At 41.8% G+C, this 20929-nt stretch overlaps 1 protein-coding gene across 4 annotated transcripts in view; it reads left to right on the top strand.

Moving 5' to 3' along the window:
- The first annotated feature begins 6928 nt into the window (after nt 1–6928).
- Nucleotides 6929–20929, top strand: part of WDR47 (WD repeat domain 47) — a 38682-nt gene continuing 24681 nt past the window's right edge. The window contains exons 1-2 of one of the 4 annotated variants that reach the window (XM_077928392.1): nt 6929–7296; nt 20302–20468. In XM_077928392.1, coding sequence (XP_077784518.1) covers nt 20311–20468 — 158 coding nt within the window. In that variant the 5' untranslated portion in view covers nt 6929–7296; nt 20302–20310. Of the gene's footprint in view, nt 7297–20301; nt 20469–20929 lie in introns of those variants that run through there. The other 3 variants (XM_028732597.2, XM_028732598.2, XM_028732600.2) reach the window with 3 other exon arrangements.

A 20929-nucleotide genomic window follows, 5' to 3' on the forward strand; every position in this document is an offset into this window, starting at 1 on the left:
TCTGAGATTTAGCAAAGGGGACGATACGTGTCTGTGGCATGACAGGTGACCCAAATAAAATAGCACCACTAAACAAATGCAGACATCTACCATTGCTTCCTGAGATTACGGCCTGGATGGCTATTTCAAAATCCTAAGCAAAACAGTATTAATTGTCTTAAAAGTAGACACTTTGTATGAGTCCTTCTGAGAAACTTGAAGAAAATTATATTGAGTAAGCCTGCTCTATGAAAGCTATTCTGATGTGTCACCAGGTTGCCATCCAGTATATGGACCAAAGTAATTTTTCTTCCAAGACATCAATTTAATTTTGTTTAATATAAATTATGGTATTGATGATGATACATGACAATCTTGAGTGTATTGAAACCGAGAATGGCTGAGAGCCACACACATACAGCAATGTTAACATTTACAAAATAATCACTGGGGCACCTTTTTTCAGTATTAACAAAGGGCTGCACATCTGATTCTTTTAGAGAAGTTATTTCTGTTTGGAGGTTTGCTTGTTGCTTTCTTTTTCTTTCTTATTGTCAGGATTCCTATACAGATATAGCAAGGCACTGTTTCAGCAGGTGGAAAAGCTCAAACTTGAAACCTACCCTTATTTTTGTGATTGCTTTTTTGACATTTGTACACCAGAGGACTTAGTTGGGGGGTGGGAGGGGATCTAGGTGGAACCTCATTCTCAGGAAAAGACTTGAATTATTGCTAAACCTGTTCCGTTTCAGTGTTGTGACAAGTGTTGGAACTTCAAGACAGTTTTGAACTAGCTGTCTAAAGTGTTTGTTACTTTTTATTATGCATCCTACAAAGGAAAACTTAAAATTCTGTACACTTCTCCCACTGAACTGCTTGACTCGGAGAGGTAGTACTTCACTACAGTCTGCTTCTGTTCTTTATATAGATGATGTATAGGAATGATAAGTCCTTAAATAATTTAGAGAACAGCCCTTTTTAAAATTATGAAAAGGCCTTAGGCATCAATGTGTCTGGGTTCTTTATCAGCATTTTCCCAGAAATGCAATCAATATTTACTTTAACTTATGTTCTTATATTTATGTATATTTGTTAAAACTGTAAAAAAACCCAACACAAAACCCACCTGTTTAATAGGTATGTGGCTCTGATCTATTTGTGGTTAGCTGATTCCTACTGTTTGCATGTATATGAACCAGGATATCTAACCCATCTTCTATTTCAAGTGTAAACATACTGTGTATATATTATATATATTTTAAAAATAGGAGATAGAAGGTCTATGCATTCTACCAACAAGGCTTATCCTCCAACTAATGGCATAGGGAAAATATATTTCATACCCATGTAAGCATACATCTAAGTTAAAACTTGCCCAAGTTGGGGGTGAGCTGATAGGACATAAATGGGATAGATGATGGAGGAGATCACATGGAAGGATTTTTAACTAAACTATTCCTGCTAAAAGAAAAATATAATTTAATGATACATACCACTGACTGATTCATGCACACCTATCTAAACAGGATAATTTCTTTTAAAATGTGGCAACATAGTGTCATTTTAAATTATTGAATGTATTATGAATTTTGTCTAACGTTCAGAAAAAAAGATGTCTGTGCAATGTTGAAAGGTAGGATGTGAATAATACAATTAAAAAATTGAGACTTTGGCGATTAAAATGTTACTACTTACTTGGAGAGCTAAGGACAGGATTTTTTCTTTTTAAGCTTGCAAATTTTCTAATGACAGTATGTCTTCATTTGGGATCTTGTTTAAGAAAATAAAAGCCTTTCATGGAGAAGTCCGGTGTTCATCAGTGACATTATCAGTTACACACCGGTGCTTTCCTCGAGGGAGCGGGGTGTTTTTATTGTTTATATGCCAGAATTTGCCAACCATCCTAATTTCCAGGCCAGGTGTTCAAGCTCTGACAGTCACGGTAGCTACTGAAACCATTTTTGGATGACTGTTGGTGGTTTTTTTAAGGAAAAATTCTTTGGCTGTTTAAAGCCAAATTCTGTTTATTTCTAATTTAAATGGGCACCGTCCGTTGAGAAATGTACAGTGTATCGTGTGCTTACTTGTCCACTTTTGTGGAGCATTGCTACCCTATTTTTTCAGAAGCTGTGCTGTAAGATATTGTCATAGTGCTACCTACCTAGTACAGTGTAGTCCTTCCCTTCCATTTAAATAAAAAGCATGGCACCAAAAACAATGTTGCGGTTTCATTTTTTGGTACGCGTTTTCAGTTTATCCTCTGAAGCCATTAAATGTATACATTTATGGTTGGCAAAAGGTTTTGCCAGCATGCAGCTTGTGAAGGCATCTCTGATCTGAGCAATCAAATGGACACTTCTGGGAGTGGGCTGGGCCTGTTGGTTTGTGCTGGCACTGGCTTCTCTGTGTCATGGATGATGGAGGTGCCAGCTCAGTATCCAGCATACTCTGTCACGTCCCCAGGCAGAGGCTGCTTACTGAGGAGGTGCCTGACCAGAGATGTCCGATATCATGGGGGTAGCTCACCTCTCTGACAACCCACTTGAACCTTCCCCAGGATCCAGCTCCTGACTCACTTGAGACCCCTCCTCCAGCAGAGGCATTCCTTGAGATCCCAGTTTCACCTTCCTCAGCCCACCTGGGTCCTCTTGTGGGTTATTAAGCTCCAACTCCCTGTTTTACTTATCACCCTCCCAAAAAAACCTCATAATTGGCCCATCCCCTCTGTGACATCTCCATGGGGCTCATGACAGAAGTCAACTCAGAAGGCAGCATTTTAGCCAGAGTTGACTTGAAGGTTTTGTTAGCTACAAGTGAACTACATCCATTTGACATGCCCTGCTTTCATCATGGGCACAGGTCAACACTGAGCCAGAAAATTATTATTGGCTTCTTCAAAGGACACACACCACAGGAGCGCTGCGGATGTGCTCGATAATTTCTTCCCATTTAGGCTGCATACACACTATACCTTTAAAGCACATCCTTTCCCACAAAAATTATGAACACTAGTTTACCCCTTTCAGAGTTACAGTTCCCAAAAACCCTTGATTGCCAGTGTGGTGTAGTGGTTAAGAGTGGTAGATTCGTAATCTGGGGAGCTGGATTCGCTTCCCCACTCCTCCACATGCAGCTGCTGGGTGACCTTGGGCTAGTCACACTTCTCTGAAGTCTCTCAGCCTCACTCACCTCACAGAGTGTTTGTTATGAGGGAGGAAGGGAAAGGAGAATGTTAGCCGCTTTGAGACTCCTTCGGGTAGTGCTAAAGCGGGATATCAAATCCAAACTCCTCTTCTTCTTCTTCTTAACAAACTAAACTAGTGCCCAGAATTCTTTGAGGGAAAGAATGTGCTTTAAAGGTGTGGTAGGTATATAGCCTTGTGCTAGAAACAACCTGTCTTCTGTTAACTGGATAAGCAGACTACAGAGCTTGTTCATGCTTTTGATTCAACCAACTGATTAAACTGGGGGTGCAGGTGAGATGGGACTGTTCATAAAACTCCTAAAAACTTGTACTTTCTCACAATGTTGCATATGCCATTTTGGTAGTAGGGCCAGTCATGCTGAAAATGTGAAGCCCAAGTCACTGGCAAATTTTATCTCACAGAGCTAATTCACACATTTATTTCTGGTATAAATTTGACCCATATGAGCTCCCACGTTATTTTCTTACCTTCACCAGACACACACGTGAGATAGTTGCACACACTACCAAGCAGTAATCTCTGTGCCTTGAAATTATAATTTATCTCTTGCTGCAATGAAGCTCTAATTCTACCATTGTTTTTAATGAGCACTTGTGTGCAAATTACGATACATCAGTTTATACAGTTTCTTATTAATTAAATCTCTGCACTGCCTTTCATCAGGATCACAGGGCGGTTTACAATATAAACACAGTCCAATCCTAAACTGCGTATTTACAGTAAATCCTACCAAGTCCAGAGCTTGTCCCAGATGTTTTTGTGATCTGTCACCAAAGCATCATTTCCATGGCTAATTCTTCTTTGTCAAACATGTTTTAACACTTACTCTGTTATGCAACATGTTTTGAGTTTCCCTGTCCCAGCGCTATAGGATTGGCTTGTAGGGAAGCTCACAATTTGATGTAGCATCACAGAGTGAGAGTTCCCGACAAAAGTGCTAATCCTTTTCAGTATTGATGTTTTGAAATATGTTAATATACATGCATACTCTCACCATACTCTTTTTGTAATTAGTTAAACTCAGCTCTTGTATCAAGTAGTATTTCATCACCCATGTCTTACTATATCAAAGAGCTTTCCATCTAAGATAGCAAGTCCTGGCAAGTGCCTCTTGAGTGTAAACACATTTATTAAGCTGCTTGGATGTGTAGAATTGTCACATTAAATCAATATTGCTTATTGTTTTGACAAGCCTAGAAACCGGTAGTACAAGAATTTGGATCAGTTCCAGAAGTGTTGAGTAAGTACCACGAAACCATTTGTAAACTATTTGTGTGGATTTGTGAACAATGTTCAGTGAATGCTATGTTATCCAGGAGAGCATTTCTTTTGATGGGACAAGCTGTGAGGCTGAAACAAAAGAAAACACACAAAGCAAATAAAGTGATGTTGGTCCATAATCCATCAAGGAATACATTTATTAGGACCAACCAAAATGTCACAAAAGCTTTCCATTTCTCTAGAGCTCTTCATCAGACTGGGATATTATATATATAACAGTTTCCTTCACTGCACCCTCCACTGTTGCTTTGTTCTTTTATTATCTATGAAAACAAAATATAGAGGGGTTTTTTTTAATGCTCTAAATATTAAGTATTTCCCACCCAGTGCCTCCAAGCAAAGAATAGATAAACAAGGTACTTTGTTAACACATTTAATAACTCATACAGATTTAAGGCAATTCATTAATAACAGAACCATCCATTTTGGTGAGCAGATAGGAAGGATGCAGTAATGGCTTTTACTTCCCAGTATTTGTTTATTCAGTCACTACATTTATGGCAAAAAGGATTTTCTGTAGCAGTGGAAAATGTGAGAAAAGACAAGGACAGACTGGAATCAAGAAAGCTCTCAGATGGTAATTACATGCACTGGCAACAAGCCAGCAGCTTCCACTGCAAAAATAGAGGAAAATGCTACTGTGATGTCAAGACTGTGGTACAGGCCCCAGCACTGGCAAGCAACCCACGTCTGAGCTTGACCCAGTCAGAAGAAAGGGGAGCAGGACAAACAGAAGCTGAAAGGCAAAATGGAACAAATATGATTTCTTACCAAAACCACATCAATCAGAATTTTACCCTTCTAATGCAAATAGGTGGGGGGGGGGGAGGATATATAAATCACACAGAAGGAGGAGATTTCTGTGCAGCATGCAACAAAAAACCACCTGGCACCAGTTGGACTTTGAGTTTTCCCTAGCTTCAGAAATGGGACCAATTAAGTATTAACATACTCCATGCCACCAAGCATTATTTGGGTATAATAAGGGCATTAATCATGAAGAGGTTTGGGAAATGACAATTTGTGAATTAATAACAGCCAAAATGGTGACCTGTCAAGTAATGGCTACCTCTCCCTGTAGTGTAATTGGGGTCTAAGACTCAATGCACACATTACTGCAGTGTTGACAGGGCTGACCCACCCAGGAGGCAAGGCAAGGCGAATGCCTCAGGTGACAGGATCCACAGGGGCAGCAGATCTGACCTCCAAGGAATGCCATTGGCACTGCTGCTACTTCCTTGGCAGCTCCCCACCCCAAGTCACCCCTCCAGCGACCTCTTGGTGCATATTCCCATCTTTGGAAGAACTGTACGGTTCCCGTTGTCTTAGGAAAGCAAACAACATCCTGCAGGATTCATCTCACCCGGGACACAGTCTGTTTGCACTACTGCCTTCTGGCAGGAGATATAGAAACATCAAGTAAAGGACAAATAGACTGAAAAACAGTTTCTATCCAAGAGCTGTGGCCTTTTTGAATGCTGTAACTCGATAGTGTGACCTGGGAGTTTGATGGGTGTTGGTGTGGGTGTGGCTGGAATGTGGTTTGTTTGGTTGTTGTTGTTGTTTTGCTTTTGTTGTTTTTAAGGGATGGCATCCAATTTCGTTGCACTTGTGCAATGTTGCACTTGTGTAATGACAATAAAGAATCTATTCTATTCTATTCTATTCTATTCTATTCTATTAGGCACTGCTAGTCTCCTCCCCAGATCGTATTCCCAATGTCTTGTTATTGTTAAATACATTTGTATACCACCCTTCACCCGTGGATCTTCACTCACCCCTTCTTCCATGGTGCGGGAGTGGGCGCGCTCATTTTGTGCTTTTCCTCAGGTGCCAAAATGTCGGGCTGGCCCCTGTGGGGTAGCTGGCTAAACCTCTACAGACCCTCCTGCCTTGCATCAATTACCCAACAACCTGCTTGTGTGAATGGCCTGCCTTTAAGGGGCTCGCCTAGAATGTACACGTGTCTGGAAGAAAGACGTGGTTGCTAATCATGCCATTGGGAACGGCTAGTTTGTATGTGTGTATTTTGTTATTGTTTTTATTCTTGTTTTTGGTGTTTTTATCTTGCATTCTTTATGTTGCGAACTGCCTTGAGATGTATGGATAAAGGGCAGTATCCCATTTTAATAATAATAATAATAATAATAATAATAATAATAATAGTTTGACATTATTAATGTTACGGGAGAACAGCCTTTAAAACACCCACCCTAGGAATTATTGGGGCGGGAAGAGGATGCGAAGGAGGAGACAAAAAAAAACACCCTCCGTAAGATGCGATTAAGAAAAAAACCCAAACAGATGCAAAGCAATCTTGCCAAAGGAGGAGGAGGAGGAGAAGAGAAAATCCACACCCCGGATTCCCTCGCTCCTTATTGGCCCGCCGCTGCCACCCCCGATCCCCGTCGCGCCTCCCGCCCGCGCCGCTCCCCGACATGGGCTGGGCGAGCCATTCCTCCCGAAGGGACGCCGCCCCTGCGCCCGCCCGCCCCTTTTTCCCTGGCTCTCCCAGTCAGGCGGCTGCGCTGTCACCCCGCCCAGGCGCCGCGGGGCCCTGAGGAGCCGGCCTGCCGGGCACTGATTGGAGAAGCCGCTTGACAACCGCAGCCAGGGCTCTGCCGCCACTACACAAGCCGGGCCGGGAAGGCGAGGAGCAGCTGGGCGCAGGGAGGCAGGCAGGGCCGCGTTGGCTGCTGGCGACGGGACCCTCTTCCCCTCCTTCCCTCCCTGCCACTACCCCGGTGGCGAGGCTCCGCTTGCCGCCATTTTGCGCGCCCCCGCCAGCCCCGGTCTCCCCTCGCCGCTTTGGGAGGGAGCCTCCCCTGAGGTAAGCATCTGTCTCTTCCCTGAGGGATGGGCCCTACGGCTGCCCTGGCTTGGGTGGGTGGCGGCGCCTCCGCTGAGTGGGGAAAGAACCGGATTGAAGGAGCGGGAGGGTGGGAAGGGATGCCCGGGGCCTGAGGGGAGGCCCCGAGTGAGGGCCCGTTGGGGGGCACCCCTTGGAGGCGTTGGCAGGGCAAGGGCTTGGCGCTGCTGGTGGTGGTGGTGGCGGCGGGAGGGGCGAAGCGACAGCCTCCTTTGGGCTGCTTTGGTGCTGAATGAGCGAAAGGACCATTTTCTTTACCCCCCCCCCAAAAAAAACCCCCATCCTTCTTATTTGTCTCCCGTTGAGTCAGTGCATGCTTCGTCGCCACGGCTGCCTCTCCTCACCCTCCGCCGGCCTCGCGAGGGGAAAGTGTTGTATGCGTGTGCATTGCTGCTCAGTTTTGTCCGTTGCCCATGGTTTTGTTGCATTTTGCTTCCCGTTCTCTGGCGAACGTCTCCTCCTCTCGTCCCCGCACCTCCCTCTTCTGCCTTTGTTATTGCAGCATTATTAGCAGGGCAAACCTCCCAGAACGGGTTAAGCACCTGCAAAGCTGCTCTCCCTAAGTAACCCAGATCTGTCCTGGGCACATAAGAGACATTGTTTGTTTCTCTGTGCTGTGCTTGGTGTGCTTGACAGGAGAGGATGCCTGAAACAGGTTTGCAGTGTCACTGTCTGGAGGCAAAAAAAAAGAAAAAGATGGGGTGTTTTTATAGCCTGTCTTACCTGCTCTGAGGTTTTTAATTGTGCGTTTTCCCGAGGAAGCATTCCAGTTTTGTGTCCTAAAGTCCCTGCTCCTAAGTAATTTCATTGCAAGGGATGGCCTTATTGTGTCACAGCACAGTAGCTTTTTCAGCGTGTTTTAGCAGGAAAAACTTGAGTGTCAAGTATCCAGTTCCCTGTTACAATCCTTTGTTCACACAACTGAGCTGCAGTGAAGGAAGGGTGGGTTCGTGGATGCATGCATGCGCATGCTTCTTTTAGAATGTGTTTAGTTTAGTGACAATCCTGTGAGTGTACGAACGAAGGGTGACAGTTATTGTGGATGCATTCTGAATAGAGGAATGCAAACTTGACAAAACATATTGGCAGAAGGCAGCTGCAGATGTTGCAGCGACTGTATACAATAGTTCGAGACAATAATGGAATACTTTGTTCTTTGTTTGAACAAAGAACAAATCAATTTGTTGACAACCTTAGTTTGAAGGATGCCATGAACATAATAATGAATGCCCATGACTTTTCAGGAGTCCCATGTGTCTGTGGTGTATTCTGGTTTGGAAACCTGAATAGCAATAGGTCAAACATGAGAAAGGCTAAATAAATATAATATGCTGATATAACTGTTATGCTAGTGACCCCTTCCTGTTTCTATATGGTAATCTTTTGAATAGCCTTTTCTCCTCTTCATCTCCTGATTAATTGCTGTAATTAGTTTATTTTATCACCTTCCTTTGGTTCTTGCTTGGCTCATCTATTTAATTTGATAATCTTTTAGACAAATAATAGTTGGAGAATAAATTATAGCAGGTGAAAACAAGAGAATGCAAAGCTATTTGACAACAAAAATTATTCATTTTGGCATAAATGGGGCAACATAGATCATGAGAATTATTTTAGCTTACCACTCTGTAAAGGTGCAAAGGCTGTGGCTTTTCAGTGCCCCATTGGTCGGTAACAGATAACTTCTGCACTTGGCTATTCTTGAAGCCTCCTCATGGGTTTTCTCTTTCACAAATATTTTCACAAAATTTTGGTGCCAAATAAATTTTCTAGGAGCCGCTTGAAAGTAAGAAGTAGATATCCCAATGTAGGTGCCTGGCAAAAACATTTCTCTTCTCCCAGGCCTTTGGCTAATTATGCAATCTTTGGCCTATGAAGGACAGCATAGAAATTTTAATAATGATGATGATGATGAGAGTTTTATTCTTGCTGTTATGCTGCAGGCTCTTCCCACCCCACTTCTCCCATATAGGGTTTACTTGAAAGATGCCAGGCTGAAATCTATCTAGGAATCATAGCTAATATTCCCTTGAGGTTCCCCTCATTGTAGTACTTCCAAAGAAACCTTTCTGTCCTCTTCAGTAATCTTGACACCAGGATCAGTTTTCGAGACACTGGATTTTTGCATCTACCTCCTGTCTGCAGCACTGTTGCATTTTTATATCTTAGGTTCAATCCAAGCACTGTGGCACTACCAGAAAAGGTGTGCTAATTATGATAGAGCTACCATCTTCCTTTCATCCCTAGCATAAGGAACATACTGTATAGTAATTTTGTACCACCTGACATGCATCCTTTCTGGCAGGCCAATAGACTACAGCTATGGAGCAGGAGGATGTGAAGCATTTGCTCTTTATTTATTGAATGGAGGTTTTGGTTTTTGCAATTAGAAGCAATTGTTTTCCCTTAGTAAGCCAAAGAGTTGAAAAATAGTGGGTCACTGAGTGCTTTTGCTTTGTCGTGGCCTGGCTTGGGTAATATTGCTGAAGCACAATCCTTCTAAAACAAAGCAATTCTACTTCTCCTTTTATTTCAGTCAGAGGGTTAAACATATGCATTTCCTTACCATAAAATAAAAAGGGGGTAAAAGTGCTTGCTTTTTATTGGAATGCCCTATTTATATTATTATAAGAATGACTAGAATGGGTGCTGTGAAGAGCTGAAAAGCACTGGGATTTTCCCTTTAAGTGCATATAGTTGTGTGGAATGTTTATTGTAAACCAGTGGTGGGGAACATGTGGCCCTCCAGATGTTGCGGCACTACAAATCCCATCATCCTGGTGCTGCTGGTTAGGGCTGATGTGAGTTGTCCTCCAACATAATTTGCAAGGCCACAGGTTCCCACCCCTGTAATAAACAGTGGATATGTGTTATAATCACAAAATAAAGGGCACTTTTTATCCATATTCAAAGTTATTGACCCTCAAATATGCTTCTTACTGAACAATAAGTAATACATGGTCATAATGTAAATAAATCTATGTACCTTTTAAAATTTAAATGCTACCTTAATACCTATTTGCCACAAATACTTATCCTTAGCCTTTGATTAAAAGGCTGTTAGGAGAGGCTAAATATGGAATAATAAACTAGTGTCTTGGCCCCTAGGTGCCTGTCTTTTTGTGTTGCAGAAATTGTGCTTTGTCAGGATGTGTTTTAAATAATAATAAATACTATGCCAAATGCATATTCAGTTATTTGCATATTAATCTATTTTAGTTTTCTGTTGTATATTGAACTTCTGTTTACAATTACTTTAGATGCTACTGTGCTATTTGGGGAGATAAATCATTACACAATAGCAACTAATTTTTCAAATTATGGGCTTGAAGGACTGTCTCAAATTGAGGGTGACCTTAAGTACAGTTTGTTCCCTTTCTAAAGAAGATTGTAATTTCTTTATTAACACTTCAGTTTAACAATCAAAGAAATGAAAGGAACCAACAAGTGCTTCAGGCAGGCTTCAATACTAAACACACTAGAGATGGGAAGTACCATACTAGTGCATTCTTCTGACACATACATAGGATTGTACTGTTGGTGAGCCTGTTGTTTCAAGGCAGAATTACCTGACAACTTGTGTTCTGCAATATGATCGTGTTAAAGCCACATTGCATCACACAGTTCATCTAGCTTGCTGAATAAATATACGAAGAGAGCCAAACCACAAGCTACAGCGGAGGGAAGAAACTTAGTATTAGATATACTCACAGTAATTTAGCTCTAAAGGCACTAAATTATAATTAAAATATAATCTTAGCATCTATAAAATACATTTATTAATTTGTGATTTAAGACAATGTTCAATTTATTACCTTAAAGCAGCCTTTAAGAAATAAATTGTTACTTGCGTACTAAGCCTTAAATCTTGTACTCACTTATCTGGAAGTAAGTCCCATCGAACTCAGTGGGATTTACCGTACTTCTAAGGCCTCATCTGCACTATGTATTTAAAGCAGAATTATTGATTGATTGATTGATTGATTGATTGCATTTATATCCCACCTTTCCTCCAGCAAGCTCAAGGTGGCGTAAATAGTTCTCCTCCCCATTTGATCTTCACAACAACCCTGTGAGGTAGGTTGAGCTGAGAGTGACTGGCCCAAGGTCACCCAGTGAGCTTTATGGCTAAGTGGAGATTTGAACCTTGGTTGTACAGGTCCTAGCCAGACATCCTAGCCGCTACACGACACTGGCTTTCCATTATATCACTATATCACTTTAAACAGCTGTGGCTTCCCCAAAAGCATCATGGGAATGTAGTTGCTGAGAGAGTGCTGAGAGTTGTTAGGAGATCCCCTATTTTGCTCCCCAAGCTACAATTCCAGTGTGGTTTAGCAATCAGTCCCTGCAACTGTAGTTCTGTGAGGGGAATTGGGGCCTCCTAACAGCTCTCAGCACCCTTAAACTTTAGGTCTCAGGCTGCTTTGCAGGAAAGCATAACTGTTCAAAGTGGTTAGCTGCTTAAAACTGTCTTTACTACTTTAGTGCAGTATAGTGTAGATGAGGTCCAAGTACAGGTATACATGCATAAGATTGCACTGTAAATTGGAAGTTGCAAATAGTGAGAAGGTAGGAAGTTTTTCAGGCAGGAAAATCTCTCCACCTTTTCAGATACCTATGGAAGGCATGCAAGCAGGACCTGAGCACCAGCATTCTCCTCACTTGTGATTTCCAGCAAGCTTTCCAGCAGTGGCCTACTAGCCTTGATAGCCTTATCCTTCATAAATTTGTCTAATCCCCTTTTAAAGTCATCTAGTTTTGGGGACAAAGTGCAGATGCAGAACAGAGGAGAGAAGTGGTTTCAAAAATAGGGCTGCGAAAGTGAAAAGGAAATTTAGTAGTTGCATAGGGTGGGAAGGGGAAGCTTTAGGGGGCTAATGTTGGGAAGTGCTGGTGGTGGGGTTGGACAGCAGAGCAAGCCTTGGGGCAGAGCCCTCCCAGCATGCATGTTTGTTTATTGTCTTAATATTTTTAGCAATGTGCTCCTTGAATTTATTTTTCTTTTTGGTATCCCTTATGGTATGCTTGCATTTATTTTAGACCATTGTCTCATGCAATGACGGCAGCGCTTGCTAGTCTACTTAGAAAAGGCTTAGTCAAGATTGCATGCAATGACAATTTAACTCTCACAGAGAAAGACGCTACTGAAGCAAAGCCTTAGTTATTTCCATCTGTGTCAATTGGTTGTCATAGCTGTCCAATATAAGCTGTTATCTGGAGTAAGGATATATGACTTACATTTCTGTAAAAAATATTGGAATGTCTGAGTGGTGGTACGCTATGAAAGCTTTGCTTTTTCAACAAGTAATTAAATCAGAATTGGAAGAGAACCTGCAAATTCAAAATGTGTATTAAAAAGAAAGGGATTCTAAATCCTTCAGTCATTCTGAAGTATTAGCCTTGGATCACTTTGGTGACGTTGTGTGCCATATGTGCTGGCTGTGGCATACTGAGGAGCTTGAGCTGCATCTTTCAGATTTTCTGGATGGTGGTTTATCTTCCAATGTGATAAACTCTCCTTTGTGTATGCCTTATAGTCCCTGATATGAATATAGTGATGAACCAGTGTGTTTTATTAATTTTAGAGATGTAAAGACCTGGTGGGGGACTGGAAAAATGGGGGGAGGACAGGATTCCCTTTAATTTTTCTGTTGTTTATTCTGAGCCTATAAATCTCTAGTAACATTATAATTCCGTTGACTAGTTACTTACAAAATGCTTCCACATATATAAGCTTATTTTCTTACTGGACTTACTTCTTTGGTAGAACTAAACTTTTTGTCTTGTTGCCCTGTGACTAAGCTGTAGGGTTCTTCTACAGAATGAAGTACTGTATATGAGAGACAGAACTTTCCAAATGCAGAGACAATGCCCCAATCCAACTTTAGTCATGCGTAAAAATGGTATTCACTCATAATTGTACTAGACTGTGGATGCACATCCAAATATGCATCTCATTGAAAATAAAAGAATATAGTACCTATAGGAGATGTCTGTGTTTGGGTGCACATTGGAAAGTACAGTTAATTTGAATGTGCATGTCCTGATCCAAAACATAATGTTTGCGCAGAAGCCTGCTTCCTAACACAGTGGCGTAGCTTGGGGGGCATTGCCCTGGGTGCATTTTTTTAAGGGGGCACAACCAGGCACCCCCCAATAGTTCTTTTATCGAGGGAAGCCATGCCCAGGCTGGCCTTTGGGGCTGGGGTGTGGGTGGCAGCAGCAGTTGCTCCACTCCCAAGTCAGGCTTGTTTTTCCTTTGGCATGCCAGGCATATGGGGCTGCTGGGGTACTGTGGTAGGCCCCTTCTCCCTCTGCCCCCAGGATGCCCCATCTCCGAGTGCTTGTGCCCACCTGCCCTTGGTGCTGTGGGGCTCACACAACACCACTGTCCTAACATTTATCTCCAGGATCTTCTTATCTGGATCAGGGTACTGTAGTTTACTCTTTGTTACTTTTTTCTATCTTTATCCCAATTTTTATGCATGATAAAAACAATTGTGAGACAAATACTAGGTCAATAAATGTTTGATATCTCCATCAGTATTAACATGACAAACATCCCAACTTCTATTTTTCATCAAATTAAAAAACTTGGTCACTAGTACAGGACTTTTAAATAAGAGCTGTTAGTTTTTCCTTACCACTTAAAACACTCATTACCAGCTTCTAATTCAAGAATTGAAAGCTATGATAAACAAAAATGATTGTTCCTTCCAAGGGAATATGATTGTGTGTTTAGGGCCAATTCACACTTCACTTTTCTGCTTGGCTTGTCCTATGATATACAGCTCATGGTTTGTCTGAGAGAGCTTAAACCATGAACCTAAATTCAGATGACGCATAAAGACAAACCACAATCTCCTCCCCAAGAGGTGGCATGTGTGCTGTTTGTGCTAAGCCATGGTCTTAGCATTACATGTAAACAGGAATGTTAATTCTCTGTTCCATATATAGCGAGGAGGATAACTTCTTAGACTGGGACTTCAATAATAGCTATGTAACATCTGATGCGTCTTACTTCCAGTGCTTAGGCAAAGCTGAAAGGAGCACTGCAGTGTAATCTCCACAACATGTGCTACCTATTTCAGCTTTTAAGCTCACAAGAAGCAGCACACACAGCAATATTAGTGCTGCAGCAGTGCTCTTTGCATCCTATATCAGGGTGGGGTGGATTCTGAGGTCCCCCATCCTCCAAGGGCTTTTTTGACAGGTGATTTAAGTTCAATAGAAGGAATTGGGAGTGCACTTTTTATTCTTCCTTTGCAGCCTGGCTTGAATTAAAACCAGGGATGTGAAGGATCCCTTGGCTCCGAAGCGCCCTCTCCGATTGCATGGAGCCCGGACAGCCCCGTGGTTTTCTTCAGAGCTGAGGGCGATGAAACAATCGCTGAGACGGCTAGAGCGTCGGTGGCAGAAAACTCACTCCAAATCTGACCGGACACAGGTTAGAGCTCAACGTCGAGCCTACCAAGTGGCAATAGCGACGGCGAAGAAGACTTTCTTCACCGCCTCTATTGCATCTGCAGAAAATAGTAGCAGGAGACTCTTTCAGGTGGTTCGCAATTTAACGGAACCACCTTTACCACCGGGGCCTTGTAAAGACACCAAGATCTCCTGCAACGATTTTGCAAAGTTTTTTGCAGATAAAATCACTCATATTCAGAAGGATCTAGACACCACCGTGGGAGCAGGGCTGGGGCGGGAGAGTGCTAGAGCTCTGTCTGGTCAAGTTGCATGGAATCAATTTCAATCCGTTACCCCCGAGGATGTGGACAGGCTGCTTGGACGCGTGAAACCAACCACCTGTCACCTTGATCCTTGCCCATCCTGGCTAATAAAAGCAAGCTGGGAAGGGCTGGGCGATGGGCTCTGCGGGGTGTAGAATGCTGCCTTCTGTGAGGGAACATTCCCAGATCTGCTGAAAGAGGCGGTCATTAAACCGCTTCTTAAAAAACCATCTTTAGACCCGGCCAGTATGGCCAACTATTGCCCAGTCTCAAATCTTCCATTCTTGGGCAAGGTGATTGAGTGCGTGGTTGCTGAACAACTCCAGGCACGCCTGGAGGATGCGGACCATTTGGATCCCTTCCAATCGGGATTCAGGCCTCATCATGGGACTGAAACTGCCTTGGTCGCACTGGTTGATGATCTCCGGCGAGCTAGGGACAAAGGTGAGAGTTGTTTCCTAGTTCTGCTGGATCTCTCAGCGGCCTTTGATACAATCGACCATAACATCCTTCTGGACCGTCTAGAGGGGCTGGGAGCTGGGGGCACTGTCATACAGTGGTTTCGCTCCTTCCTCCTGGGCCGTGTTCAGAAAGTGGTGGTGGGGGATGAGTGTTCAGACCCCTGGGCCCTCACTTGTGGGGTGCCTCAGGGTTCCGTCCTCTCCCCCATGCTTTTTAACATCTATATGAAGCCGCTGGGAGAGATCATCAGGGGGTTTGGACTGGGTGTCCATCAATATGCAGATGATACCCAGCTCTACCTCTCTTTCAAATCAGAACCAGTGAAGGCGGTGAAAGTCCTGTGTGAGTGCCTGGAGGCGGTTGGAGGATGGATGGCGGCTAATGGATTGAAGTTGAATCCTGACAAGACAGAAGTGCTGTTTTCGGGGGACAGGGGGCGGGCTGGTGTGGAGGACTCCCTGGTCCTGAATAGGGTAACTGTGCCCCTGAAGGACCAGGTGCGCAGCCTGGGAGTCATTTTGGACTCACAGCTGTCCATGGAGGCGCAGGTCAATTCTATATCAAGGGCAGCTGTCTACCAACTCCACCTGGTACGCAGGCTGAGACCCTACCTGCCCGCGGACTGTCTTGCCAGAGTGGTGCATGCTCTAGTTATCTCCCGCTTGGACTACTGCAGTGCGCTCTACGTGGGGCTATCTTTGAAGGTGACTCGGAAACTACAACTAATCCAGAATGCTGGCAGTTCCCTCATTGCGAGAAGCAAAGCTACAGGGAACCAGGCAGAGCGCCTTCTCGGTAGTGGCGCTCGCCCTGTGGAACACCCTCCCACCAGATGTCAAAGCGATAAATAAGTACCTGACATTTAGAAGACATCTTAAGGCAGCCCTGTTCAGGGAAGTTTTTAATTTGTGATATTTTAGTGTATTTTTTGTTTCTATGGAAGCCGCCCAGAGTGGCTGGGGAAACCCAGCCAGATGGGCGGGGTACAAATAATAAATTGTTGTTGTTGTTGTTGTTGTTGTTGTTATCTTTCCTAGGGAGATGTGGCTCTCTGCAAATGAAGATCATTTATTTGCATCCTTAACTTGAATTCAGAGTGTGTTCCAAATTCTTTCTTTGCATAAAAAAATCAGTACTTTCTGAATTTGATGCCTTTTCTTTCACTGTATTGACTTGCTGATGCAAATAATTTTTTGATGCTTGACCTTTCCTACGATGTTGGGCCAGAAAAGGTGGATGTGGTTTGCCCCAAATGGCCTGGTGAGCCAACATCTGAGTCCTGGCAGGCCTAATTAAGCTGGATTGGAGGTTCCCACCACTGTCTTTTAGTTACTGTTATAGAACTGATGATTGCACCCTCCTTAAGCGAATTTAGAATATTGCCTTCTGCTAATTTCTAGTGAGCCTGTCTATCATAATCTTACTCTGGGTGACCAGATACAAGAGAAGAAAGGGTTTATGCATCTTTGATTGTTGTGTAGGAGAGGGAATTCCAGCAGATTGAGTTTGTAATGCAAGGTTGAGAAAAGCTGCACATGCTGAAATTTCGTCTTCTATACAACTTAGGGAAGGTATTGGTGCCTGTTCTACTTATATATTAGGAAGTGTGTAAGACATCTAATTTGTAAAAAGGTTTCTGTTGACACTCCCATTCAAGCTGCTGCTTAGTGTAAATCTACTCCCTGGCAACGTATTGTATATCATACCACTTTCTGCATCAATAGCATGTATAAATATTTAATAAAATTACTAACACAGGAGGTATGTTATCTGTACTACTCTAAATTGTAAAATTGAAATTTTGGGATCCTGTTTCACATGAGATGTATTTGTAGTCTCCTAATCCTAAGAAACTTAGTGGATAGCTAAACATGATTCCTGAAAATGAGGTTGTTAAATTATTTGATAAATCATAGTATCATTAAAAATACTACTAAAAATCTGGGATCTTTTGAGATGGAGAAGGGGAGCGATTTTAGAGGCTGTGATAAAATATTATATAGTTTTTGTACTTACAGTTGTCAATCAGTTTAGTTCCTCTGATGTTCCCATCTATACAGAGAATATCTCCAAGGATCAAATGTCTGTCCCAAATGCTTAATGGGAACTGAAACAATTATGATGAAATGTGAGCAGCTGCCTTCAAGAGGGAAAGACATCTCACTTGCCCAGAGTCTTTGTGGTTTCTCCTCCACATACACTGAGCAAAGAGTTGTTTTGTGTTCTGTGACTAACACCTTCTGTGGCCCAGCTGCTTCTTATTTTCTCTCTCCCTCTTTCCACCCCAACCCCCCATATATGTCAGCCAAGAGCATAGGCTCAGATTTATGGGTGTGTATGTCAATATGTGATTCTTCTTATTCTAGCCTTCTGTGTCTTAAAATCTGACTGCAGATTAGAGCCAGTCCTATTTAATGCAAAATCTCACTCCCTTGATATTGTGTCTGGCGGGATCTTTTTGAGCTCACATTTGTTTCTGACAAAGACAGTGCATGCTAGACAGGCCATGAAATGCTGCAAAACCTAAAATGCAATACAAACGAGGAAATGAAATATAACTACAGTACTAAAATACAACTGACATACTAATTAACAGATCCAGATTGACATGTGCATATCCCTACATCATTGGTCTCAATTGCAACTCTGCCTGTGAGTTCTTACAATTGGGATTCTGAAGTTCTGGGTTGGAGAAAGCAGTGCTGGAAACTGACATGTCTGTGACTAACAATGAATCATGGGAGTTGTCCTTGCACTGCAGAGCTGAAGGCAAGCACACTGTGACCCCAGTTTGCCACAGGATTAAAGACTGCTGAAGAAGCTACATTCCCTACTCTTCAGGTAGAACATAATGGAAGGAGGGAAGACCAGTAGGGAGTTTGTCAGGGTTGGGAAACTGCTGCAACTGCAGAATTAAAGAGACGTATACTCTGGCCCCATCCATCTGCTAGTAGAGAAGCAGCTTCTCCAGTACTTCCTTTCAGCTTACCCTTTGATCCCTTTTTTCTAGATCTGTCTTCAGCCTTAAGCAAAATGTACATGCTTCTTTTAATACAGTGCAATCCTTTCAAACATGAAGAATTATTTGTGATTACAAAGATTCAGTACTTGTATTGTATTGCTCAGTACCTATTAACAGTATGTTTGCTGGGCTAGATATGCTGTTTAAATGAGACCCTCACAACCATGGAAAGAATAATCATGAAGACTATGAAGTAGAATAGTACAAATGCTCAGGATGAAATCTTCATGTCTGGCATACCATGAGCATTACCTCTCACTATCATTTTACAAACACTAGAGTGATTCCTCCTTATGGACTATCTCTGTAGATGAAATACATAATAGTGACTTTTTATGAACACTCTTGGGAATACTTCACACAAGACTCTTTTCCTACAGATATAATTTCCATGTAGGAAATCATGTTGTAAGTGACAAATGCACATGTTTATGTGTATGTGGAGTGGAAAGTGACAGCTAATCACCATTTTTATGTGACATTATTATGGGAAGAAGGAAAAACAGCAAGAAACCAGTTCAAAATTTCTATATATACAGAGGTTTAGGACTGTATCAAGTGCTGGGCAGAGGGACTTGTGAAACATTTATTCAAACAGAATTTTAAATAAGAGATTTGAAACCTTACTGTTAGAACACAAATGACTAAGTTTCAAATACAGATTCATATACAGTTGGCAGATACAAACAGTTCATTAAGCAAATGGTAAATGAAAACAGTATGCATATTAATACTTGGCATACTAGTTTATATCCTGTCAAGTGGTAAGGAGATGTGTGGTCGAAATGGTCATTTTGTATTACTCAGTGTAAGATTTCAATCTGTATTCCATTCTTGAGACAAGTAACTGAGAAGCAGCTACAAATCTAAAAAAAACAAATAAATACAATGATTTTTACTCCTTCCTTTAACCTTCTGCAGGAACTTAAACAGAAAAAGTCTTGTACATAGTTTATCATAAAATAATATTCAAAAGAAAGTGAATGTTGCAGCAGCCACTGAAAATCCCCCCTTTCTCTTTTTTGTTTCATTTTGTTAGTGCATAATGCACAGATGGCATTATTGATAGTGCACATTTACTTGATCTTTGGATTTGATTTGGAGCATACGATAGGAAAGGCCAAATCACATGAAGTCTATATTAAGTAATCTTTTTGCCTGGATCTTAAATATTAATTTGCTAAAACAAAAATGTAGGCAGAAATACTCCATAGCACGCAAGTGGCACTTTGATAAAATGCAGGTAGCAGTTTGCAAGATTGTTATGTTATTCAATCATGCTGATAATTCATGGTAAAATTAACAATTATTTTTGCTTAATAATATTAATAATTCTAAAGTAGATTACTGTTATGGGGTCCCGCCCCCCCAATGTAACCAACAAAATGTCCACTTTCTGAATAGCCAGATATTCTGCTTTAACACATATTGAGTTTTTTTCTAAAGGAGCTGTTGTTCAAATGTTCTTTATGCTACTAAACGCTTGTAAACTGAAACATAGTTAAGTAAAACATAATCTGCCCTTGATATTCGTGGCCCTCTGTATGAAGCTGAACTGCTAGCTGTACAATTGGGCCAAATTATTAGTGATGCTACATTGAGCTGCATAAACTTTAGTGGTTAAGCGTGCTACCAAGCTGTAGCATGTTTCATGTAAACAAAGAAAAAAATGCATTTGACGATGTCTGTTTGCTAACAAGATGCAGGTCAATCCCAATTTTATATGTAGCTTTTTCTTCTTCTTTCCAGTCTTTCACAATGACGGCAGAAGAGACAGTGAATGTAAAAGAAGCTGAAATAGTCAAGCTAATACTGGATTTTTTGAATTCAAGAAAACTTCATATCAGTATGTTGGCTCTGGAGAAAGAAAGTGGAGTAATTAATGGACTGTTCTCAGATGATATGCTTTTCTTAAGGTAAAAATAATTATCATAGTATTAAGGATACTGTTTAAACAAAGCTCACATTTTTGTTGCTGTTGTTTAAACTCACGTCCATGCCTTTAAAATGCTTTGATCCATCTTGGGCTTTACAGTATCTTGACTGACTTGTTATCCATTTCTGTATGTGTACTGAATAAAATTTATCCATAACCCCTTTTAAGCACTTGGCTGCAAGACATGACAAGTGTATTGCTATACCTATAAGTATCTGAAACATGCATTAATACATTATTAGATTATTGTCAGTTTACATTTTTGAGCCACCTAACTTTTACCAGATAATACTGTTCAGCACAAGGCAATACAAATTATATTGCATCCAGTTGTGACTTTCAGTCCTTTGATCCTGCGGACACCTCTGCTAACAGAAAGAGGAGGGTGACAATTTTCTGACTTCCTGTAAAAAGGTTTTACCTTTTTCTATTTAAATTAGT

This window comes from Podarcis muralis, chromosome 5 (genome assembly GCF_964188315.1).
Source record: "Podarcis muralis chromosome 5, rPodMur119.hap1.1, whole genome shotgun sequence".
In the NCBI taxonomy this organism is placed as follows: Eukaryota; Metazoa; Chordata; class Lepidosauria; order Squamata; family Lacertidae; genus Podarcis; species Podarcis muralis.